Source organism: Ranitomeya variabilis, chromosome 3 (genome assembly GCF_051348905.1).
Source record: "Ranitomeya variabilis isolate aRanVar5 chromosome 3, aRanVar5.hap1, whole genome shotgun sequence".
In the NCBI taxonomy this organism is placed as follows: Eukaryota; Metazoa; Chordata; class Amphibia; order Anura; family Dendrobatidae; genus Ranitomeya; species Ranitomeya variabilis.
Window position 1 is genome coordinate 322,537,644 of NC_135234.1, and position 27,501 is coordinate 322,565,144.

At 40.3% G+C, this 27,501-nt stretch overlaps 1 protein-coding gene across 18 annotated transcripts in view; it reads right to left on the minus strand.

Moving 5' to 3' along the window:
* The window catches only part of LOC143815937 (protein 4.1-like), a 405,258-nt gene that overhangs the window by 29,491 nt on the left and 348,266 nt on the right, over positions 1–27,501 (minus strand). For 9 of the 18 annotated variants that reach the window (XM_077295758.1, XM_077295754.1, XM_077295757.1 and 6 more), the window contains one exon: positions 26,677–26,727. The exons of the other annotated variants lie outside the window; for them this stretch is intronic. In XM_077295758.1, coding sequence (XP_077151873.1) covers positions 26,677–26,727 — 51 coding nt within the window. The remainder of the gene's footprint in view (positions 1–26,676; positions 26,728–27,501) is intronic. 18 annotated transcript variants of the gene reach the window in all.

A 27,501-nucleotide genomic window follows, 5' to 3' on the forward strand; every position in this document is an offset into this window, starting at 1 on the left:
TTGTCCACGGTACCACAAACGCCCCGACGCGCATTTCACGGAATGCTTTCTCAAGGGGAAGTGTGTGTGTGTAATGTCCTACCCCATCCAGCTTTTATCTCCCATCTGAATGTGTCCAAGGTGAATCATGAATCGCGCATAACGATGAGGTCTTCAAAGGTAAATGGGAAAAAGATTGCTGGAGGCTGTTCAAAAGGGTTCATGGAACTATTTATGCAAATGGATGAGGCCATGTTCAAAAATGTTGAGAGCGAGATTAAGGAAATCAAGAATAATATAAAAAAAGATATGTCAGCAACTGCTCTGGAAGAACTTAATAAAGACCTTGATCTAAGTTTCCAAAGATGGGAAAAGGAAATTGTTAACTTTAAATCCCGTAAATTTCAACGTGATCGTCAGGACTTTCAAAATAAAACTACATATAGATGGAGGAGGATCAGTAAGGTTGGTGTTACCAATAGATCACTATCTGGGTCTATGTCCTCATTTGCATCCTCCGAGGAGTCACGCCCAAGTACGAGTGATTCTCAGACAGAGTGGGTCAGCATTGATGAATATTAAAGATCCCAGGAGAAATACGAATGGGAATAAAAGGAAAATGACTCCTCCACACCAATATACTAAGAAAACTCGTAGTATCACCAACAACTTCGAGGTAATTAACGTTTCCACGCACACTTTGTCTGATGCACAATGTTAAGTTCTGAAATTGGGTTTATCATTTTCACCTACTAATAAGCTTAACTTTTTTTCAGCGGTGAAGGACCTCCACCTCTTTTGCCGCAAGCTTGTCTTAAAAAGACTGCACCATCGATCGACGGATGGGATCGACATCCGTGGTGAGTCAGAACAAGAGGCTTTGGAGGAGCTGCTGAGGGAGCAAGAATCAGACAATCCAGTTAAATTTCCTACGTCCGTCATGCCAGATCAACGACCTTTCCTTCCTTGTCAGTCTGTCCACAGGTTGATCTCTTTGCACGCCTAGTAACTGAAGATTTAAAAAAAAAAAATATCACCTAGAATTAAAAAGGATAATCTCAGTTCAAAACAGAAGTGCCCTTAAGGAATTGAAGTCATTGGATGACGTAGTTATAAAATGAGCTGACAAGGGAGGCAAAGTCGTGATCTGGCCAACTGACATATATGAGAGGGAGGTGTTCAAACAGCTTAAGGTGAGGGAATATTACTCACCTCACTCTCAAAACCCCATGCACATATTTTCTTAGCAGCTTTTGCTGATTCTTAATGAGGCCCATGAAAAGGGTATTATCCCTAAAAAGATTCTGGATGGTTTGATGGTGAAATGCCCCAAGGTTCCTACATTTTACTTCCTTACTAAAATCCATAAGGATCCTGTCGACCCCCCAGGGCGTCCTATAGTCTCTGGCATAGGGGGGCTCTGTGACCCATTGTGTAAATTTATTGATTACTATCTTAAACCACTGGTTGAGACCTTGCCCTCTTATGTCAGGGACTCCACTGACGTCCTGGTGAGAGTTGACAGCTTAACCCTGGACTCTGATATGCTTCTGGTCACTGCGGACGTCGAGTCCCTTTATACGTGTATTGATCATAATGATGAGCTACAAGCTGTGCGATTTTTTCTGGAGATGGTCAGTTTGGACAGATCCCTTACAGATTTGATATTAGAGCTATTACAGTTTGTGTGACATCATAACTTTTTCACTTTCAGAGACCGGTACCACCTGCAGAAGCGTGGCACTGCCATGGGGGCGGCTTGTGCGCCCGCCTACGCAAACCTCTTTCTCGGGTACTGGGAGAGGGAGGTCTTCCGGGGCGAGGGGGCATGCGCCGCCGACCATGTGCAGTGCTGGCTTCACTATATTGATGACTTATTAATCATTTGGCAGGGTCCGGTCTCTGGGCTTGATGACTATGTTCAATCTCAATAGAAACCCTTTCAATATTAGGTTGACATAAGTGGCACCAACAGAACATTGATTTTTTTGGACTTTGCTCTGTCTGTCGATGGTGAGGGGTCTGTCCAGACTGACATCCATCGCAGGGAAACATCAGTTAATTCCCTATTACACTCTTTTGCAGACGCATACTCGACCATTAAAGCCATTCCAATTGGCCAATTTTTGAGGGCTAAACGCATATGTTCTACACAAGACAAATTTGAGCAACAGGCCAAGGATCTAAAGATTCGATTCTCTAAGAGAGGGTATGGTCTAAGAAATATAAAAAATGGATATAATAGAGCCAAATATACCCCAAGAGAAAAACTACTCTGCAATTCAGGTTACAAAAAGGGAATTTACAAACCAGGTTTATTACTATCTTTAATTGTGAGTGGGATACAATTTGTCAAATTTTAAATAGACACTGGCCAGTCCTCTAAACTGATCCTATTTTGAGTAAAGAAATTTCAAGGATGCCCCTCATAACAGCAAGGAGGGGCAAGAACCTAAAGGATCATTTGGTTACAAGCCATTATGTCGCCGCTGAAACTGATTTGTTTGGTGTCAAAAAGCAGAGGTGGGGATGTTATCCGTGTGGGAATTGTATGGCGTGTAATCTCAATAATATTCAGAGAGCTAAGACCTTCTGCTCAGCAGATGGGACTCGAGAATACACTATCACCCACTATACAGGTCCTTCTCAAAAAATTAGCATATAGTGTTAAATTTCATTATTTAACATAATGTAATGATTACAATTAAACTTTCATATATTATAGATTCATTATCCACCAACTGAAATTTGTCAGGTCTTTTATTGTTTTAATACTGATGATTTTGGCCTACAACTCCTGATAACCCAAAAAACCTGTCTCAATAAATTAGCATATTTCACCCGTCCAATCAAATAAAAGTGTTTTTTAATAACAAACAAAAAAACCATCAAATAATAATGTTCAGTTATGCACTCAATACTTGGTCGGGAATCCTTTGGCAGAAATGACTGCTTCAATGCGGCGTGGCATGGAGGCAATCAGCCTGTGACACTGCTGAGATGTTATGGAGGCCCAGGATGCTTCAATAGCGGCCTTAAGCTCATCCAGAGTGTTGGGTCTTGCGTCTCTCAACTTTCTCTTCACAATATCCCACAGATTCTCTATGGGGTTCAGGTCAGGAGAGTTGGCAGGCCAATTGAGCACAGTAATACCATGGTCAGTAAACCATTTACCAGTGGTTTTGGCACTGTGAGCAGGTGCCAGGAAGCATGAAGTGCTCCAAAATCTCCTGATAGCTAGCTGCATTGACCCTGCCCTTGATGAAACACAGTGGACCAACACCAGCAGCTGACATGGCACCCCACACCATCACTGACTGGGTACTTGACACTGGACTTCAGGCATTTTGGCATTTCCTTCTCCCCAGTCTTCCTCCAGACTCTGGCACCTTGATTTCCGAATGACATGCAAAATTTGCTTTCATCAGAAAAAAGTACTTGGGACCACTTAGCAACAGTCCAGTGCTGCTTCTCTGTAGCCCAGGTCAAGCGCTTCTGCCGCTGTTTATGGTTCAAAAGTGGCTTTACCTGGGGAATGCGGCACCTGTAGCCCATTTCCTGCACACGCCTGTGCACGGTGGCTCTGGATGTTTCCACACCAGACTCCGTCCACTGCTTCCTCAGGTTCCCCAAGGTCTGGAATCGGTCCTTCTCCACAATCTTCCTCAGGGTCCGGTCACCTCTTCTCGTTGTACAGCGCTTTCTGCCACGTTGTTTCCTTTCAACAGACTTACCATTGAGGTGCCTTGATACAGCACTCTGGGAACAGCCTATTTGTTGAGAAATTTCTTTCTGGGTCTTACCCTCTTGCTTGAGGGTGTCAATGATGGCCTTCTTGACATCTGTCAGGTCGCTAGTCTTACCCATGATGGGGGTTTTGAGTAATGAACCAGGCAGGGAGTTTTTAAAAGCCTCAGGTATCTTTTGCATGTGTTTAGAGTTAATTAGTTGATTCAGAAGATTAGGGTAATAGGTCATTTAGAGAACCTTTTCTTGATATGCTAATTTATTGAGACAGGTTTTTTGGGTTATCAGGAGTTGTAGGCCAAAATCATCAGTATTAAAACAATAAATGACCTGACAAATTTCAGTTGGTGGATAATGAATCTATAATATATGAAAGTTTAATTGTAATCATTACATTATGGTAAATAATGAAATTTAACACTATATGCTAATTTTTTGAGAAGGACCTGTATTTCTTGAACAATGTCCTACGTCATTTATTTTGCTCAATGCCTGTGTTCCAAGGTATATATTGGTTTGACCTCCAGAGAGCTACGGGTCAGAGTAAGGGAACAAGTTAGAGACATCTTTGCGGCGAGGGAGGTGGACGATCCTTCGCTGCTGAAATCTGTTCCCAAACATTTTAGCCAATTTCACAATTCTGATCCTAGTGGCTTCAAAGTTAGAGGCATTGACAGAGTGTATGGCGGCATAAGGGGTGGTAATTTAAAACAGATATTGGCATAATCTAAAGTTAGGCAGATTGTTGAGCTGAATACTATGTCCCCATTGGGACTGAACAAAAAACTGAGTTTTGCACCATTCTTATAAATCTCTGCATTTTAACTGTGTGTTTGTAATATAATTTTTTATTAATCTGTGTTATTCTTTTTTTACTCTTAGTAATTTGTCCTTATCCATCTTGCTTGCGTTAAGTGATTCTGTGATACTTACCTCCTATGATGGGAATCCTTTGACCATTTTGGGGTACAAGCTGGAATAAAAAGGAAGAGGTCGCTGACATTATTTAATTATTGTATTTCTTGAATAATATGGACGTTGAAATGTTTATTCTTGTAATTTTCTTTCTTTTTTTGTGACCATATATACAGTACAGACCAAAAGTTTGGACACACTTTATTTAAAGATTTTTCTATATTTTCATGACTATGAAAATTGCACATTCACACTGAAGGCATCAAAACTATGAATTCACACATGTGGAATTACATACTTAACAAAAAGTGTGAAAGAACTGAAAATATGTCTTATATTCTAGGTTCTTCAAAGTAGCCACCTTTTGCTTTGATGACTGCGTTCCACACTTGGCATTCTCTTAATGAGCTTCAAGAGGTAGTCACCGGGAATGGTTTCCACTTCACAGGTGTGCCCTGTCAGGTTTAATAAGTGGGATTTCTTGCCTTATAAATGGGGTTGGGACCATCAGTTGTGTTGTGCAGAAGTCTGGTGGATACACAGCTGACAGTCCAAGAGTCACCTCTGCTTCTGAGTTTAAGTTTATCTGAGTCACCAGCCTCAGAAATCGAAGGTTAACAGCAGCTCAGATTAGAGACCAGGTCAATGCCACACAGAGTTCTAGCAGCAGACATCTCTACAACAACTGTTAAGAGGAGACTTTGTGCAGCAGGCCTTCATGGTAAAATAGCTGCTAGTAAACCACTGCTAAGGACAGGCAACAAGCAGAAGAAACTTGTTTGGGCTAAAGAACACAAGGAATGGACATTAGACCAGTGGAAATCTGTGCTTTGGTCCGATGAGTCCAAATTTGATATCTTTGGTTCCAACCACCATGTCTTTGTGCGACGCAGAAAAGGTGAATGGATGAACTCTACAGCCTGGTTCCCACCGTGAAGCATGGAGGAGGAGGTGTGATGGTGTGGGGGTGCTTTGCTGGTGAAACTGTTGGTGATTTATTAAAAATTGAAGGCATACTGAACCAGCATGGTTACCACAGCATCTTGCAGCGGCATGCTATTCCATCCGGTTTGCGTTTAGTTGGACCATCATTTATTTTTCAACAGGACAATGACCCCAAACACACCTCCAGGCTGTGTAAGGGCTATTTGACCAAGAAGGAGAGTGATGGGGTGCTACGCCAGATGACCTGGCCTCCACAGTCACCAGACCTGAACCCAATCGAGATGGTTTGGGGTGAGCTGGACCGCAGAGTGAAGGCAAAAGGGCCAACAAGTGCTAAGCATCTCTGGGAACTCCTTCAAGATTGTTGGAAGACCATTCCCGGTGACTACCTCTTGAAGCTCATCAAGAGAATGTCAAAAGTATGCAAAGCAGTCATCAAAGCAAAAGGTGGCTACTTTGAAGAATCTAGAATATAAGACATATTTTCAGTTGTTTCACACTTTTTTGTTAAGTATAATTTCACATGTTAATTCATAGTTTTGATGCCTTCAGTGTGAATGTAGAATTTTCATAGTCATGAAAATACAGAAAAATCTTTAAATGAGAAGGCAAGTCCAAACTTTTGGTCTGTACTGTATGTCGATGTGGGCGACGGGATTGTTGTGGAAATTGAGCATAGGTATATAATACTTTCTGTGTCTTTATACTTGGGGTACCCCTGCTCCTTACGGGGAAATATTTTTAGTATGGCTATTGGGGTATCAAAATCATATGGGCATGAGATATGCTTTTTTAATATAAAAAAACCTCTCCTGTTTGCTATACTATTAGTATGTCGCCACTGACATCTTTATGGCCATATAATTGAAGTCCCCTCCTTTTTATCACACACGTATACATCCCAAACTAGCAAATATACCTACCTATCTTTGGTCTTCTAAAAAATGGCGATGCGCATGTGCCCGGGATCCCTGCATTGATCAAAGACCTCTACTAACTGCCGGTAGGCGAAAGTGAGGTCACGGAGGATTTCCTCCCCTCACGCCGGGAGTGAGCGCCGGCAATCAATGCATCTGGGACCCAGGGGCGGTGGCGTTATCCACGATTCATGAATGGCCCTGGACACATTCAGATGGGAGATAAAAGCTGGATGGGGTAGGATATTACACACACACTTCCCCTTGAGAAAGCATTCCGCAAAATGTGCATTGGGGCGTTTGTGGTACCGTGTCTTAGATTATACATGATATTTTGCTCAGCACTTTATGACCGGTTATGTCTAGTATTAGAAAGATGTTATATATAATATCTCCGAGAAAGATCTTTTGTTATTTAGTCTTTGTACTAACCCATAACCTGTTATTTTTCCACCCTACCATGTGTGGTTTACTTGAGTATACTCTTTTCCTCTGTGTACGTCATTTTATATTTTAATGAATTTTTGTGTTATATACTCCTCAATAAAATTTATATTTTTATATCATACCTCTTTTTGAGTGGTGTGTATGGATACTTGTTATCAAACCTTTTGGCTATAAAAACTCTATATGTGTAAATAAAATGAAAATGTGCATATCATGCTACCTGATGAACGTGATATTTTTTTTTCTTTTTTCAAACTATATTATATTCAGTATGTAAAATATGGGACAGGTCAGTGACGGATCGATGACCTGTCAGAAGCCATACAGATGAATATGTAAGCTGAGTATCACATAAAGACAATAGGCTTGTAACTTCAAGCTCTCATATCTTTTCAATATTTAGTTTTAATGTACATTAAAAGACCCTTTTAATATAGGGTATCATGCTTTTGGTTTTTGCACTGGTATATAATAATGCCAGTTTCAAAGGTACAGTATTTTCAAAGAAGTCTTTTTGCAGATTTTGCCTAGGTTTTTGTGAAATTTTTTTGATACACTCATTAATAAAAAAAAAAAAAAAAAAAAAAAAAAAGAGGGGCATAAAGCATATTTTGAAATCCACATCCTGCCTCAAATTCCAGATTTTTCCCTATGTGCAGATAGGTTGTAGGTAGAAAATAAAGGCTGAACTCTGATGGGTAACAGTGGGCAAGAAAACTTTTTTTTTGGAACAAGAGGCTCTTTTATAATCTCCTTAGAAAAATTAGACATTAATAGGAATCTGCATTTTGAATCCTCATGAACACTTACCAACCATCAAATCTTCAGTCCATTTGTCAAGCTTAATTTACATAAAATAGAGAAATCGCTACAATTCATGAGTAATATGTTACACAATTTTCCATACTTGTGTTTCAACTCCTGTTGTCAATATCTGCTTAGGGTCAATGGATTATATTTAGATCCAGCGATTAGAAATTTAGGCACAGGTGTAGGGCTGTAGAGAGCTCTGATACACCTGAACCCTGCACCAGAGTGATAACCAAAATCAGGCAGTTTTCTCATGCATTCTTGCATCTGTATCGTGCACATTCCCTTGACTCCTGAACCAAAATTAAAAGGTGTTTTCCAGGAATATTAAAATTTATAAAAGGAAATGTCATTATAAATTACTTTTAAAATACTTCAAATTAGCAAATCACAACTGTTTAGTCTGAAGAGATAATCACTATAGAATTAAAATGGCCGCCACCTTATCACACTGAAGACCTGCTGTGGAATAATCAGATACCTGTGAGCAAGTGCAGTAGGAAGCTTTTTTGCTTTGACCTAGAGCAGTGTTCCCCAACTTCGGTCCTCAAGAGCCACAAACACGTCATGTTTTCAGGATTTCCTTAGTATTGCACAGGTGATAATTGCATCACCTGCACAGGCAATAATTCCATCACCTGTGCAATATTAAGGAAATCCTGAAAACATGACCTGTTGGTGGCTCTTGAGGACCGGAGTTGGGGAACACTGACCTAGAGAGAACTATCATGTATGAGTCATTCAGAAAGACGGTGTGGACAGCAGTGGGAGCAGCTCCTTCTTACCACAGCACTCTTGTTATCTTCAGTATCAGATTAGAAAAACAAAAGTTGAGAGCAGCCCCTTCTTTAGGGTACCGTCACACAGTACCATTTTGATCGCTACGACGGTACGATTCGTGACGTTCTAGCGATATCGTTACGATATCGCAGTGTCTGACACGCAGCAGCGATCAGGGACCCTGCTGAGAATCGTACGTCGTAGCAGATCGTATGGAACTTTCTTTCGTCGCTTGATCACCCGCTGACATCGCTGGATCGTTGTGTGTGACAGCAATCCAGCGATGTGTTCGCTTGTAACCAGGGTAAACATCGGGTAACTAAGCGCAGGGCCGCGCTTAGTAACCCGATGTTTACCGTGGTTACCAGCGTAAAAGTAAAAAAAACAAACAGTACATACTTACATTCCGGTGTCTGTCCTCCGGCGTCTCAGCTTCTCTGCACTGTGAGCGCCTGCCGGCCGGAAAGCGAGCACAGCGGTGACGTCTGACGTCACCGCTGTGCTTTCCGGCTATGGCGCTTACACAGTGGAGAGAAGCAGAACGCCGGCGGACAGACACCGGAATGTAAGTATGTACTGTTTGTTTTTTTACGTTTACGCTGGTAACCAGGGTAAACATCGGGTTACTAAGCGCGGCCCTGCGCTTAGTTACCCGATGTTTACCCTGGTTACCGGGGACTTCGGCATCGCTCCAGCGCCGTGACTGCAACGTGTGACCGCAGTCTACGACGCTGGAGCGATATTCATACGATCGCTGCGACGTCACGGATCGTGCCGTCGTAGCGATTAAAATGGTGCTGTGTGACGGTACCCTTACTCCTTTTATCTCTGGATTAGATCAGAAAGATATGGTGCAAGTAAAGTGACTAGCTTCTTATTAAAGACAGGGTGAAAAGTAGTGTGAGCAGCCTCACCTTACCTCAGCACTTCTGGTATCTCCAGTATTACATCTGAATATTCACTGGAAAAACATCTTCCCTCCATGAAGGCAGGGAGAAGAGCTTCTCACTGCACATGCTCACAGGCACTGGTTTTAACATTCTAAGACAGATTTACATCAATGTAAGGGTATGTGCAAATGTTAAATATTTGCTGCAGGCATTTCTGCACCAAAAAAAAATAAAATAAAAGTGTCTCTTGGCAGGAAAAGCGCATATTTTATTTGCTGCTTTTTTCCCCAAGCATTGGAATGAGTGAAAAACTCTGCAAGGACACAAAGAATGCTGCAGATCTGACACTACTTCAAATGTGCAAAGAAACAATAGGCAGTGTGGGCATGAGATTTCAGAAACCTTATTCCCATTGTGGTCACTAGGAAATGTTTCAGTTTTAATGGCAAAAAATAAAAGGAGGTGGTTATTTTAGTTCCTCCCAAGACAAAATAATTGTGATTTCCTAACTAAAAATTTTAAGGAATGTGTTTATAACAATATTTTTTTAGCTATATTGGGTCCCGAGGATTTTACTCAATGACCACAGACCTTTAAAATGATGAAGAATACACTGTTCTAAAATTAATAATTTTGTTGAGGCAACAACTTAATCTTTTAAAATGACGTAAGTGGAATGACACATTTACAACGACCTGCTGGACAGTTTCCCCTCTTTGAATAGTGAGATATGATAAATATTAAAGGACAGAGAAATAGAACTCATTAAGTTGCTTACTGAAGCTATAAGCGGTTGTTATGAAGTCAATTTCTATAGATCAGATTATTGATTATTTATGCTCTGGGTAACATAGGACCCGATAGGTTCATAATTTTAAAAAATTGGCAAGGTGTCTAAGACAAAAAGGATGCACAAAACTTGTGTGTATGGCTCAGTAAACTTCCCCAAAGTACTCTCCAAAATGTAGAATGCTACAAAATTATTACACAGTAAAAAAAAAAAAAAAAAGAAAATCTTTCATCCAGTTTCATTAGGATCTGAAATGTTACTAGATATATTGGATTATTGATCACTAGTGTTGAGCATTCCGATACCGCAAGTATCGGGTATCGGCCGATATTTGCTGTATCGGAATTCCGATACCGAGATCCGATACTTTTGTGATATCGGGAATCGGTATCGGGATCGATATTAATGTGTAAAATAAAGAATAAAAATAAAAAACATTGATATACTCACCTCTCCGACGCAGCCTGGACCTTACCGATGTAACCGGCAGCTTCCGTTCCTAAAAATGAGCGCTTGAAAGACCTTAGATGACGTCGCGGCTTGTGATTGGTCGCGTGGCGGTCACGTGACCGCTCACACGACCAATCACAGGCCGCGACGTCATCTAAGGTCTTTCAAGCGCTCATTCTTAGGAACGGAAGCTGACGGTTACATTGGTAAGGTCTAGGCTGCGTCGGAGAGGTGAGTATATCAATATTTTTTTTTTTATTCTTTATTTTACACATTAATATGGATCCCAGGGCCTGAAGGAGAGTTTCCTCTCCTTCAGACCCTGGGAACCATCAGGATACCTTCCGATACTTGGTGTCCCATTGACTTGTATTGGTATTGGGTATCGGTATCGGCGATATCCGATACTTTTCGGGTATCGGCCGATACTGATACTTTCAAGTATCGGACGGTATCGCTCAACACTACTCATATTATACATTTCAGATTGAATTGATAACTTTGGTAATAATTCATGGCCAGACAGTCAGAGTGAAAAATTATTGGATGTCTGCTTTTCTGTTAGCTGTTTTCACAATAAGAACTGCATACATTGTTGTATAGATCTTAGACCTGATACTGCTGGTGTAGTTAATTTCTAAAAGTATTTCCCAGAAAACTCCCAAGAAATATTTAATTACCGTACATACTCGAGTATAAGCCGACCCGAGTATAAGCCGACCCTCCTAATTTTGCCACAAAAGACTGGGAAAACGTATTGACTCGAATACAAGCCTAGTGTAAGAAATGCAGCAGCTACTGGTAAATTTCAAAAATAAAAATAGATACCAATACAAGTAAAATTAATTGAGACATCGGTAGGTTAAGTGTTTTTGAATATCCATATTGAATCAGGAGCCCCATATAATGCTCCATAAAGTTCATGATGAGCCCCATAAGATGCTCAATACAAAATCCGACCCATATAATGCTCCATAAAGTTCATGAAAAAATGGGCTGAAAATCTCGGCTTATACTGGAGTATATACGGTAAGTTGTTGCTAGTATCTCTTATGTGTATACAAACATTATACATCACATTGGCTATTCTCAAATGTTTCCAATAAAGTTTCACATTTTTAATGGTAATAAAATGGAACTTTGGATACAGATGGGTCTTTTTCTGATTTGGGAAGGAGTAAACGGTGGACCTTAACTACACGTGGGAAATTATTCAGCTATTTTGAATGTTTTCCAATGTGGTATCACAATGAGCATCAAAGTTAAAGGAGCGCATTTTAGTCCTTCCCAAACTGGGAAAAGAGCCATCTATAGTCCAAATTTCCTCCCTATATCATTAAAAATGTGACATTTTAATCTGTTTTGCTATGACAATAGCCAATGTGATACTTAATGATCAAGAAAATGTTATACTTAGCAGAGAAGCTAGCAACAATATAATTAAGTGTTTTTAATTCCTTAAAGTATTTCCAAGAAAACGCTTGCCTTCATCCTCTCAGACGTTGAAAAGACCTTTAACTAGGTAAGGCTACTTTCACACTAGCGTCGTACGACGCACGTCGCAATGCGACGTGCCGACGTACCGACGCATATTGTGAAAAAAAAAAACACAACGGGGGCAGCAGATGCAGTTTTACAACGCATCCGCTGCCCCATTGTAATGTCCGGGGAGGAGGGGGCGGAGTTCCGGCCGCGCATGCGCAGTCGGAAATGGCGGACACGACGCACAAAAATACGTTACATGTAACTTTTTTTGTGCCGACGGTCCGCCACAACACGACGCATCCGTCGCACGACGGATGCAACGTGTGGCAATCCGTTGCTTGCGTCGCTAATGCAAGTGTATGGAGAAAAAACGCATCCTGCAGGCAATTTTGCAGGATGCGTTTTTTCTCCAAAACTACGCATTGCGACATGCGTCGTACGACGCTAATGTGAAAGCACCCTTAGGCTACTGTCACACATCAGGTTTTTGCCGTTTGGCAGGATTCGTCAAATTTGTAAAAAAAAAAACGGATCCGTTTTTTTGCTGGATCAGTGTTTTTTTGTTTTTTTTTTAAATTAACACGAGGATAAATTTTGGACTTCCTGTTCAGGGGAAAAGAGAGAGAGAAAGAGAGAAAGAGAAAGTGAGAAAGAAAGAGAAAAAGAGAAAGAAAAGGAGAAAGAAAGTGAGAGAAAAAGAGAAAAAATAAAGAAAAAGAGAAAAGGAGAAAGAGCGAAAGAGAAAAAAATAAAAAAAATAAAAAAATAAAAATAAAGACAGAGAAAAGGAGATAAAGAGCGAGAGAAAAAGAAAGAAAGAGAAAAAGAAAAAAAAAGAAAAAGAGAAAAATAAAGAAAAAGAGAAGAGAGAAAGAGCGAGAGAAAGAAAGAAAAAGAGAAAAAGAGAAAGAAAAAGAGAAAGAAAAAATAAAGAAAAAGAAAAGGAGAAAGAGCGAGAGAAAGAGAAAGAAAAAGAAAGAGAAAGGGAAAGAAAGAAAACAAGAAAAAGAGAAAAGAAGAGAGAAAGAAAGAGAAAAGGAGAGAGAAAGAGAAAAAGAGAAAGACAGAGAAAGAAAGAGTGAAAGAGAAAGATAGAAAGAGAGAGAATGAGAGAAAGAAAGAGAGAAAGAGAAAGAAAGAGAGAAAGCAAGAGAGAGATAGAGTTCAGATGCCGGAATCATCATGAACGTTTTCTCCATCCACCGGAAAATAATTTTTTGACGGATCCGGAAAAAAACGGATGAAATGTTAGGCCATCAGGCGCAATCCGATATTCATAGAACTCTATGACAAAAAAACAGGATGAGGCAGAAATTTTTTTTCTAAATTCTGCCGGATTGTGCCCGACTGCAAAAACCTGATGTGTGAAAGTAGCCTAAACGGGTCATTGCTTCAAAATACCCAATCTCAAATAGGTCAAGACCCCATAATATTGCACAGGATCATGGTCTTGTAACATGGGTCTATTGAAAAATACAGGCCAATTGGTTTCTATCCAGCTCCTTTTTCAATAGTCAAAGGAGCCTATGTCCTTGTAATGAGCATTTAGCAGCGACTCTGGCAAAAATCCAGTATCACAGCTATAACAGTATAGTGCACATAATACACCTTTTACGGCATGTAACATTTCCAAGCATTGACTACCTTAGATATTTAGCCTTTCTTGCTGCTGATTTTTGTTTTTGCCCAATTTTTTTTATTTTCTATCTACATAGTCATGTGACTGATTGTTTTCTTTGGTAGGACAATAAGAAGTTTTTAATTATACTATTTATTTCACCAACGCTGTACTGAAAAACGGGAAAAAACTAAGTGTGGTCAAATTATAAAAAACCCTTACAATTCTGCCATTGTTTTTTGTATTTTTTTACAGCATTCATGGTGTGGCATAAATAACCTGGCAACATGATTCTCCACGTCAAAGTTTTTTTCACCATTACAAAAAATAACTACCGTAATTCAGGAATATGTATTTAAAAAAAATGGTTAGTGTTGCCATTTTCTGAGACCCATCAATTATATTCCTTCAACTGAGCAATGTGGGGGTTTGTTTTCTTGAAGGGAAATCTGGACAATAAAATTCTATATAATTTAGCAACATTTCTACAAAAAAAACTTTCAGAAACGTATTTTTTTTCCACTGGTTGATTCAGTTTTCAAATGCCTTTGAGAGTCCGATATAAGAAAAACTCCACACAACCCAATTTATAAAATGTGCAGGCATTATAGTATGTTTTTTGCAGAACAAACATTTTTAGTTGGTGTAGTTTTTGGGTTCATGACTATTTGATTGCTTTCTCTGTAATGACCAAAAAATATCAATATTTGCTTTTTTTACGGAGCTCACTGTGAGAGCCAAGTGACAAACCAGTTTTGTAGTTCAGGTCAGACCCAAAAATGTCAAATGTGCGTAGTTTTTGTTGGTCTAAGAACAATAAAACCTTAAAAAAAGGCAATTTACATTATAATTTTTTTCTTTGCAGGTGTGATACATAATACCTAGTGTTCTATAGGGACAGGAGAAAATCACTTATCTCTCTACTGCATGCAGCCTACCAGCTCCCCCCATAGCCACCCCTCTCCTTTAGGCTGGCTGAAAAACAGAGAGGTAGATGTATGCCTATGAAGATGCATAATTCAGCTTATGAGACCCTTGGCCTCGTGGTCTGAGTACGTTCCATAATATGTGAAACCGCCCTCAAAATGAGAGTCCAGACTGCACACTTGCAGCTCTCACTTTAAGGCCGGCGTCACACTGGCATTTTAAACGGCAGAGTGCAATGCGATAAAAAATCGCATTGCACTCAGACCAATGTTAAGCTATGGGGCAGCTCCCACCAGCCGACTTTTTGTTGGCCGTTTTCCTCGGTCCGAGACAATCTCAGCATGCTGCGATTGTCTCGGAGCAAGAAAACCTCTCGGCTGATTCGCACCCATATAAGCCTATGGGTGCGAGTGAGACAGCGCACACCACTCGGATATCATCCGAGTGCTGTGCGTTATAAGCGGACCCCAGCAATGGAGGAGATGGAGAAATTCATTTCTCCGCCTCCTCCGCAGCTGTGCTCCGATCCTCCCTGTGCGAGAGAATCGGAGCACAGACGCATGACACTCGGCGACGCATGACACTCGGCTCCTGCTCTGCTGCGAGCAGGAGCCGAGTGTCATTAGCATATCGCATCCGATGCTCTCACATCGGATGCAATATGCCAGTGTGATGCCGGCCTAACCCCTGATATCTCAGGTAAGGTTGCAGTTTAGTGCCCTCCTGTTCACTTGGATGTATCAGTTCAGAAACACTTTGGCAAATATCATATATAAGTATGCCAAAGTTAGGAAGGGTTAAATAGCTCAATTTGTATAAATTAGGCTTCATTTTTATTGACTGGCAGAATAAATGTTCTCAAAAAGGAGGTTTTATCTGTATCAATCATTTTAGCCTTTCCACTTCACTGGTTTTTCAGGTACTAGTAAGGACTTGCCACTTACTATTTGGATATGAAAACGCAGTGAATCTTCCCTGTAGGATTGTGATCCCAAGGCTCCCTTTGTCTAACTGCACTCACTCCCTACTGCTACAACAGAAACGGCAGCAGAGAATGAGTGGCGTTTGCAGTGGCTCCATTAACCAGTTACATGTCAGGGTCAACAGCGATTGAAAGCAGCATGTAGAGAGAGTTTGACAGGGGGAAATCACTTCCTCCGACTCTCCATAAACTCCCTGGAAGTCCGACTCCTGCTACGACTAGGACATCGCGTATAGAGCCAAAACACCATAGCTTTATACATGGGGCAATACTCAGAGGCTGCAGCTAAGCTTCCATTGAAGTGAATACGGACGGGTGTAACAGCTGTTGGACGCCTACCAATCTGATATGAATTACCTATCCCAAGACCTTATCACATGTTGAGTATTTGGTCAGTATTTTAAATCAGTGTGTGTAAACTAAAACCAGGAGAGGAACAACTAGAGGAAAAGTAGAATAGAAACAAGTTATACACTTCTGCATTTTTTAACCACTCCTGATTTTGGCTTCCAAATACTGATGTAAAACACTGACCAAATTCTGGAAGCGTGAACAAGATCTAAAAAGTCATTAACCCCTTTACGACTTATGATGTCATAGGTCACCTCCCCCTGTTTGATGCGTTCTTCAGTGATGAGCCCACAACTTTTCTGGCACATGTCTGCCGATTTAATCAGCAGACATGAGCCCCTAAGAGCTGCAGGTGAAATCGTCAATCTCTTGCTTTTAACATATTCGCACTGGAAGCATGTCATTAGCTCCGCCCATCGGGTGCCGATGGGTTGGCATGACAACCCGGGGTCTGCAGGCGACCCCTGTGGTGGTCATTGCTGGAAAGCTATGAGCGCCGCCCTGTGGGTTGAACTCACAGCAGATGAGCATTTTAGCTACACATAACAAGGCTTAAGCCTTGTTATATGCAGCACAGGCGATCAGATACATGATTGCAGCTTCTAGTCTCCCATGGAGACTACTGAAGGCAGTAAAAACTAAAAAGAATAAAAAAGGGCCCTCCTTTTGCCCCATTCAAAAGAATTTTTTAAAAATATATTTTTATACATCAGCAGTGTTCAAAATCGCCTGATCTATCAATATATAAAAGTAATTAATCCAATTGGTAAACGGCATAACGAGAAAATCAAAACGTCAGAATTACATTTCTTTGGTGGCCGCAAGATTACATTAAAATGCAATAAAGGGTGATCAAAACATTGTATCTATCCCAAAATGGTATCAATAAATATGTCAGCTCAACATGAAAAAATAAGCCCTCACCCAGCCACAGATCCTGAAAAATAGAGACGCTACGGGTCTCGGAAAATGATGCCATAATTTTTTTTTTAACAAAATTTTGGATTTTTTTTCACCACTTATGGTAAATAAAAAAAACCCTATACATGTTTGGTATCTACAAACTTGTGATGACCTGGAGAATCATAATGGCAGGTCAGTTTTAGCATGTTGAACATGGTAAAAAAAAAAAAAAAAAAAAAATTGGGTTGTTGCATTATTTTTTTCCAATTTCTCCACAATTTGAAATTTGTTCCCATTTTCCAGTACACTATATGGCTATGTGGTAAAAACCAATGGTGTTGTTCAAAAGTAAAAGTCGTCCTAAAAAAAAAAGCAAGCTCTCATGTGGCCCTACTGAAGGAACAATAAAAACACTATGGCTCTGGGAACAAGGGGAGCCAAAAATGAAAACTCAATAACGAAAATAACTCAAGGTGGTAGAGGGGTTAATATAGCGATCCTGGACAATGTATGCAATAACAGGTGACAGATGACCTTTTACACATTGGATAATCAATAAATGACTGCACAAACACCTAGAATATCAAACAGTTTTTATTTCTATTAGCATATATACAATTACATATTCCAGCTTACTTTCACCATAGTGTCTTTAACACATACGGTTTCCTATAACTGATGAAAACAGAAAAAGAATTCTCCACAACATGTATTCAAATTATTACAAAAGGGAAAAAAATAAAAAAATAAATCAAACAACGCTTACAAACTCACTGATCATACACTCCCAAAAATACGGTGCAATATGCAGAAATTCTGTAACAATCATAAGAAAGAAAAGGCAAGGATCAGATGCTAATATTTAATAGTCCATACAAATTTTGGCAGGACCAATAAAACGGTTTGTGGCTAGGCCTGCAAACAATGACAAACTACCTGAGGCATACTCTGTTACGAAGCTACTGACAAGTTACTACCAGTAAAGAACTACACTAACATTACCTTCATCAGGTCAGTAATGGACAGCACTGACGCATCTAAATACAACAGGGCTTGGAAATAACTCCCATGAATATGCAAATGTGGGATCATATAACGGTTTTGGTGAAGAGGCTTTATTTTGTCTGTGTGAAAATCCACATTCACTTAACACAATTCAATAAATGTAAACAATTCAATTATTACGATTTCCAAAAATATTGTTTTCACCATAAAGACTACCACTGTGGATACTATTTACAATCTTACACAAAAAGCTTTAACTGCGAACCTTTTATATCATTCTGAAACTACACAACTTGTGAATGGTCACAGTAGAAAGCCAAACTCGCATTCACATGATCACTTACATTACATACAAAAGGCACTAGTTTATTGAAGTGTTCTCCTGAAGCCACGCTTTATGTTAGCAGTGACTGCAGTGTTCCCTTCCATTCTACTTTGCTATTAGACTTTCTAAATAAGTGTCAAAATCCTCAGTTTCTATGTAGACTTTAAAGAGTTAATATATTGAATCATACTTTTTAGCTACAAGAATGGATACCAACATGCATCAAACTAGCAGCTTCCTGTCCAATGAAATACACAATTTAAGTATAAGGAATAATAACACTAAGCAGAGACTTTTGGCTTATGTGGCCTTTTGTTATAGGCGCGTTAAACTGTAGGAAAATATGCAATATAACAGATTTTCGGTAAATCTAATACTGCTACAGTTCTAAATTACATTAATGCACTTGTACACTTCAGAAGAAAAAAATAGACCAAATTCAAAAGAAAAAAATAGACTGAATTAAAAAGTGTTCTCTAAAAAAAGGAAAATAAAGACAACAACTATGAGCACAAAAAAAGCAAAGTTCAGCAGTGGGGGAGTACAGAGTCCTTTATGCATGACAGGCAGTCCAATATTATTAGAGGGTAACTTGGCTTTAAGACCATGGAACACATGGGAAGGCAGTGTAATGCAGAGGTGCAGTATTATTTGGGTATCTTTATATAAATACACCAACTTTGGAAAAATCATTATTTAGAAAAGAAACCACTAGATGCACAAAAACCTTTGAAAAATCTTCCTTTGAAAGGAATAGAAAAAAGCAAGAAAAGCAAAAAAATAAATTATATATATATATGCAATTATTTATGGTACATAGAAGAAAGGAATGTTAGAGGCCATCTCCTCGTGTGTGAAGTATTGTTTTATACAACATAAAGCTTGCCACTTAATACCACATGTACTCAGCCATGTACACACTGAACAAGTTGGCACTCCTATAATGTGATGGATCATAAAAACACTAGCCACCAGAGTGTCACTGCCAAGAATATTACAAAAGACATAAGGAAAGGAATTCGGGGGGTTGGCAGTAAAAGTGGGTGCAGGCGGCACTTTTCCATAGACTTCTCCTCTGGCATTGGGATGGAGACTTTCGGGAGGTTTCCCCGATGGTCTGTGCCAGATGGGTTTACAAAGTCTTCACCCTGACCTGCAGGCTCACCCCGAATCTGACCACATAGGGATGGCAGAAGAGAAAGAGACAAGTGAAACCGAAAAAAAAAATACAGATGGCAAATGGAACAGGAAATCAGAAGTACGTCTTAGGTATGTGCAAAGTATCTGGCAGGTCATGTAGAAGGGTTCAGTTTAATAATGTACAATAGGATTTGTCTAACTTAGGCATATCAGGACCATTGAGTATACAAATGGCAGTGAAATTTTAGAGATAACTATTAATAAGAAAATGTTGGCAGTAGCGTTTGCCCTGTCCCTTCAATTTTCAGTAGAGGCAGGTAATTTTTTATAGCCTTGTGTATTTTGGGTTAAGAAAATCTATGTGTAAATGAGGAATGTATCTGAATGTGGTGGAAAAGTTCATTAATAGGAAGATGCTAGAGATTATTTTATTTCCCAGTACATTCTGACTATTCATAAAGCCTCATATGGTCTCTAGGATAGAAAGAATTGAGCTCTCAGTTCCCGCAGGGGGGCAGCTGAATGCTGATTAGTCGGTGGACTATCGGATGGATCTTTGCACATCCCTGAGTAACATTTCTCTGCAACTTCACGGCCAGATGGCTGAGCAGCAGCAAATAATTGTGAAAGATCAGAATTAAAACAAGAAAAATAAGCAGATGAAAACATTTAAAAATGGAGTCAAAAGGTAAATAAAAAAAATAAAGATGGCAGGGTAAAGAGTGGAAGAAAAAGAAGAGAAGGGTACAGTTAAACTTTGCGTTGCAAGCTGTGATAACTTAGGAGACTCCCTTAAGTGATGCAGAAGATGGTTTACCACCACAGAGATAAGAGGCATCAAAAACTGGACCTTGCTGGTAACCCATCTCCTGGGGTCCTTAATGTGGAGGAGATTTTTGTGCAAGTATCAAAAGGAGGCCAAAGGTGTCAAAAGGTGTCAGACAAAAATGCAGCTGAAGCCCAAAGCACACAGGAAAATGATTGAGCTGAAGTGTCTTAAGCATACAACTACAACTTTAGTAACTTTTCTAACGCAGGAGCCTTGTTAAAATACATGTTTCCAGTTTACTGGAAAGTTTGCGAACCCTTCAAATTTTTTCATATTTCTGCATACATTTGAGATAAAACTACATCAGATTTTCACAAAAGTCAACTCCTAAAAGTGAATAAACAAAAAATGAAATAAGAAATGAGTCAAATATTACTGTATTTTTTATTAATAAAAAGTATCCACTTTCATGTCTGCAGGTCTTTGCATTCAGCATCCGATGGGTGTGACCCCCCCTTTGCACATTTATAACTGCATCTAAATGTTTATGATAATTGTTGATTAGTCTTGATCATCATCTTAGAGGAATAGTAGCTAATTCCTGTCAATAAAACAGCTTAAACGCCGTTATTTTGGAAGATTTTATTTCATGAACGGTTTGCATCAGTTCCTTCTATAATATTTCTATAGGATTAAAGACGAGCAATTTAGCTTGGCTATTCCAAAATTTTAACTTTATTCTTCTTAAATCATTCTTTTTCACAGCAACTTTTGCAGATTGATTGTAGTCTTGCTACATGACCCACGTTTTTTGTTATCTGGCTACGTGACCCACATTAATGATGGCAAGCAGACCTGGCCTAGGAGCAGCAAAAAAAGGCTAAACCTAGAATACTACCACCAACAGGTTTCAGATATGGTACGAAGCTTTTATGCTGTAATGGAATGTTTTTGTTTCTCCAACTATAATGTATTTCCATCCAAGAAAAAAGCTCTACTTTGGTCTCAACCATACACAAAACACTGTTAAAGATTGCCTGGACAAGCCAAAAGTCTATGTGAACAAGCTGCAGGTGGGTAGTGGTGTTCTTTTTGGAGAGCAGTGACTTTCTCCTTGCAATCCTGCCATGCACAGCATTGTTCAGTGTTCTTCCGAATACTAATGTGACAGAGGCCTTAAGTTGCTTAGAAGTTACTTTGGATTCCTTTGTGACCTTAGAGACAAATATACGCCTTTCTCTTGAAGTGATCTTTGATGGGCGACCACGCCTGGGGAGGGTTATCATGGTCTTGCATTTCCTCCATTTGTACACAACCTGACTGACTGCTTTTTTCTTTACAGAGGTTTTGTCATAGCATATTTTGGTCTACTCAATATATCTACCAGTGGTTTAATAATGATTTCAAAAATATAAAATCCCCATACATGAGCAAATGGGAATCTACTTTGAATCTTTCTGTAGCTCTAGGTGATTGGGAACTGGCCATGTCCTTGACTTATTCTGCCACCATGTCCATGGCTCTTCAAAAGTCTTATTTTAAGCTTATCTCTAGGTGGTATTATTCACCGTCTCGCTTAGCATTTATTAATCCTTCCAATTCCCGTCTCTGCTGGAGGGATTGTGGACATTATGGTAGCCTTTCCCATTTGTTTTGGTTTTGTCCACGTATTAGACCTTTTTGGGATGAAATCTCTTCTCTTATTTCTATTATATTAAAACGTTCAGATTTTTCTCGGTCTCCTCAGTTTGCCCTGCTTTCGTTGAATGCAGATCAATTGACTCCACCTTTTAGGAAACTTGTTATACATCTGCTTTCATTTCTAAGAATGTGTGACGCCCGGGAGACCGAGGTACCCAGCACCAGATCAATGAGGTCCGTCTCTTGAGGGGGATGTCACTAGTGGCTTGACCCGGTGCTGTGGCCTCAGGCGATGCACAATGTAAGGGATATCATGAAGGAACAGACACTTACTTGATCAGCAGCAGGTCCTCTCAGCTGTGATGACCCCGATCCTGGATCAATGGCTATTGTCCAAATGAAAGACTGAGGCGCTGAAACGTTTAACTAGTTTACTTCAACAAAGAGGGATTTGCAACCAATACTGTCACCGGAGTCTGTTTAAGAACCCTGAATTACTTTGACCCTGTCAGGATTTCCACCTCTTATCATGCGCAGTTTCTGTATGGCCCTGCTGCTGTGTGTGAACTGGCTGCCGACCCAATCTGTCTCTTCTGTGCTCTGGTTCGACGGACAACCTGAGTCCTTTTTTTGTCGGCTTACCCCCTCTGGGAGTACCACTGAACTCTGTGTCTGTTGCTGCGTCATACCCTGGTGAAGCTGATATCACCTCACTTCCTTCTGGTTGCTGTATTATATATAATGAATATAGCTACGGATCTGGTATCCGTCTCTGCGCCTATTCTGGGTAGAGGTTATTGCTACCCGGTTCTCACAATGTCCTTTTTCTCTATCCCTCTTTTCCTACTATGGGTCTTACGGGCCTATAATCCGTCATAGGGCTGTTAGGAGTTCAGTTATACGACCTCTCACTTTCAGCTCCTCAGCCCAACTGCCAGTTTTTTTCTCAGGCCGGAGATGGTAGTGCAGTCTTGCTATTTTAATATTTGTATTTGGTGTCAATAACTATTTTTGTGGCAAATACCCCTAGGGGCGCCACAAATGCTATTGCTTTTTTTTGGAAATCTTCTAAAGTACCCTGGTACTTCACAAGAAATTATTGGCATTACTGAATGGCTGCTTTCCTTCCTTTTTAAAAAAAATGGTCTCGCTGGCTGGAAATATTTCCATAAGAATTTACTGTATTTATTGTTTTGCTATTTTATTCTATTTTTACTTTTATGCTTCATGAATGTTTCATGTCATTGCATTTATGTTAACCTTGCTCTCTCTATGTCTTGTTTTGGTTTAAAATGTTAATAAAGTTGCTTGGAAAAACAGAGGTTTTGTAAACTTTTCCAGAATGTTGGGCATCAACAGCTTTTCTGAAGTCCTAAGAAATCTCCTTTGTTCATGCCATGAACAAACATCCTGTGAAGATCAGAGTTTGATATATCCTTGTTCTTTAAATAAAATGGGTCATCCTCTCATCTCGATTGTCATCCCATTGATTGCACCAGACTAATTTCATCTTCAAATTGTTTATGGTAATCCTAAAAGGTTTACATACTGTTGCCACTCAGACATGCACTATTGGATCATTTTCTACATCTTTAAAACAATAAAATAAAAGTCTAAAAAAGTTGAATATTTCAGTTTTTTGCTCTCTATATCTGGGACCTCTTAAAACGCTGATGTGTATTGTAGTTTTGGGTTAAATTTCTGCAGAAATATGGAAAATTCTGAAGGTTTGACAAACTTTCATGCACAACTGTATATAAGAATTGATTCCACATAATTTCCAATAATGAAATATTTAACATAGCAATGCAAATGAACAAGTTGACTAGAAAACCACTAACACCAGATTAAAGAATAAAGGCCTCCATAAATAATAGCGTGGCCAGACTTCCTGACCATGAAAAATTACAGGGTAATTCTTTTGTTTCCCTGGGAAATAAACCACTGCCAAAGCAGCTGACTTTACTCTCTCCAGTGAAAAAAAATTGCTATTTGGCTAAATATTTTTTATGTATGGTGGAGTGGATAGAACAAGTGCTCGTCTTAACTGCTAACACATACACCTTTAGACCACTAAAGCCCTAAGTGTTGGAAATTATTTTTAGATTAATGAATCTAAACTTCCTTTGGCTCCTAAGAAGACCATACTGCTGTTTATATTTCAGACCATAAGGTTGCTTTTGTTTTTGATTATAACTGATGGTGGCATGTAAAGGGTTGTGCACCCTGGTCAAAATGTCTGTAATTGTGAACAGTTAAGCAAGTTGAAGATTAGTTGATCTCTAAAAGGCCTGCTTTTAAAGAGGACACATTTCCTTTGTGTTTTAGTAAAAAATAATTATATATTTTCATCTTTTACATTTTAAAAATTACAAAAAGGAAAATGGGCAGATGCAAAAGTTTGGAGATTTGTGTGCTCAGATAACTTTGGTTATAAGACCTTAGTTAGCCTGTTAGGATTATGGCCTACTCCGTTTCATTATTAAGAAGGGCCAGGTGATGCAAATTTCCCAGCTTTATAAAAACCCAGTTTCCACTAACCTTGAGACAAAAAACAGCAGCCATGGGTTCTGCGAAAAACAGATGCCTAGCACTCTGAAAATGAAATCGGTGGAGGCCCACAAAGCAAGAGAAAGCTGTAAGAATATAGCAAAGCGTTTTCAAGTTGCCCTTTCCTCTGTTCGAAATGTAAATGGGAAATTGCAGTTAACAGGAACAGTGGAGGTCAAGATAAGGTCTGGAAGATCAAGCAAAATTTCTGTGAACTGCTCGTAAGCTTGTTAAAGAGGCAAATCAGAACCCCCACTTGACTGCAAAAGACCTTCAGAAACATTTAGCAGACTCTGGAGTTGTGGTACATTGTTCTTCTGCTCATTGACACCTGCACAAATATGGCCTTCATGGAAGAGTAATCAGAAGAAAACCCCTCCTGCGTCCTCACAATAAAATTCAGTGTCAGAAGTATGTAAAAAAATATTTAAACAAGCTTGATGCATTTTGAAAACAAATCTTGTGGACCGCTGAAGTGAAAAAAAAACCTCTTCGGCCACAATGATCAAGGGTATGTGTGGAGAAAAAAGGGACACAATTTCAGGAAAAGAACATCATGCCAACCATTAAGCATAGGGGTGGATCAATTATGCTTTGGGGTTGTGTTGCAGCCAATTGCACGGGGAACATTTCACAGGTATAGGGAAGAATGGATTCAATAAAATTTCAAAAAATTGATGACTTTTGAATGTTGGCTGTGCTCTCACATTCGTGGTAGCATGAGACGGAGTCTACAACCCACACAAGTGGCTAAGGTAGTGCTGCTCATCTAGGATAGCACATCTATGCCAGCTGTGGCAAGAAGGTTTGCTGTGTCTGTCAGCGTAGCGTCCAGAGGCTGAGGCGCTACCAGGAGACAGGCCAGTACACCAGGAGGTGTGGAGGGGGCCGTAGGAGGGCAACAATCCAGCAGCAAGACCGCTACCTAAGCCTTTGTACAAGGAGGAACAGGAGGAACACTGACAGAGCCCTGCAAACTGACCTCCAGCAGGCCACAAATATGCATGTGTCTGTACAAACTAGAAATCGACTCCGTCCACAGATGGGGGTTGTGCTCACAGCCCAACACTGTGCAGGATGCTTGACGTTTGCCACATAATACCAGGATTGGCAAATTCGCCACTGGCGCCCTGTGCTCTTCACAGATGAAAGCAGGTTCACACTGAGCACATGTGGCAGACGTGACAGTCTGGAGACACCGTGGAGAGCGATCTGCTGCCTGCAACATCCTTCAGCATGACCGGTTTGGCAGTGGGTCATTAATGGTGTAGGGTGGCATTTCTTTGGAGGGCCGCACAGCCCTCCATGAGCTCGCCAGAGGTAGCTTGACTGCCATTAGGTACCGAGATGAGATCCTCAGACCCCTTGTGAGACCATATGCTGGTACGGCTGGCCCTGGGTTCCTCATAATGCAGGATAATGCCAGACCTCATGTGGCTGAAGTGTGTCAGCAGTTCCTGCAAGATGAAGGCATTGAAGCTATGAACTGGCCTGCCCGTTCCCCAGACCTGAATCTGATTGAACACATCTGGGACATCATGTCTCGCACCATCCACCAACGTCACGTTGCACCACAGACTGTCCAGGAGTTGGCGGATGCTTTAGTCCAGGTCTTGGAGGAGATCCCTCAGGAGACCATCTGCTGCCTCATCAGGAGCATGACCAGGCATTGTAGGGAGATCATGCAGGCACGTGGAGGCCACAAACACTACTGAGCATCATTTCCTGTCTTGAGGCATTTCCAGTTGAAGCAGCCTGTAACTTAATTTTCCACTTTGATTTTGAGCATTATTCCAACTCCAGACCTCCGTGGGATATTAGTTGTGATTTACGTTGATTTTTTTTTTTTATTTTAGGCCAAAAAATAAATAAGGGAAATGTGTCATCTTTAACTTTAGGCCTTTTATTTCATCTTCAACTTATTTAACGGTTCATAATAACAGTAATTTTGACCAGGGGTGCCTAAACTTTTACATGCCACTGTATATCATTAACATGAAACATAGGCTCCTGCGAAAAAGCATTGTGTTTTGGGTCCCATTAGCATTTTGCAGGTGACAAAACTGAACATGCAACCGTTATCTCAGCCGCCCATACAAGCCAACCTCCCCTTTAGCAGTCCTCGATTCTTATGTGCCATGCAAGATTTCATTTTTTTAACATTATTCATGTGAAATGTCAGCCATACAGCACTAATGCAGCCTTTATAATCTCTGCTTCTATTAGCAAAAAAAAGAAGCAAGGAATGGTTTGCACATCGCCAGTTTGTGTAAATGCCGTGCCAGAGCATGATCTTAGCATTGGCATTACCTCTGACCCGCATACTTTCCGTTCAGTAGGTAAAACTAGAGCACGTTTAACCTGCATCCACAAAGGAACAATAAAAGAATACATGAATACAGATAGTTGAAGCATGAAATTAAGAACAGTTAAATTAAGAAAATAGTACGTTCACAAAAATGTCCACAATTTAACTGGTATTTTTTGCAGATACACAAGAATAAATATAAATAAAACACAATGGGATTATCACTCTGCAGTTTACTTAGTGGGGCATGTATGTGCTACAGATTGGATCTGTAAGCAGAGAACCCAGGCATCACTAAAGGCCCCGTCTCACATAGCGAGATCGCTGCTGAGTCACTAGTTTTGTGACGCAACAGCGACCTCAGTAGCGATCTCGCTATGTGTGACACGTACCAGCGATCAGGCCCCTGCTGCGAGATCGCTGGTCGTGTCAGAATGGCCTGGACCTTTTTTTGGTCGTTGAGGTCCCGCTGACATCGCTGAATCGGTGTGTGTGACACCGATCCAGCGATGTCTTCACTGGTAACCAGGGTAAACATCGGGTTACTAAGCGCAGGGCTTAGTAACCCGATGTTTACCCTGGTTACCAGCGTAAATGTAAAAAAAAACAAACCGTACATACTCACCATCTGTTGCCCGTCAGGTCCCTTGGCGTCTGCTTCCTGCTCTGACTGAGCCGCCGTAAAGTGAGAGCACAGCAGTGACGTCACCGCTGCGCTCTGCTCTCACTGTACGGCGGCTCAGTCAGAGCAGGAAGCAGACGCCAAGGGACCTGACGGACATCAGATGGTGAGTATGTAGTGTTTGTTTTTTTTTACATTTACGCTG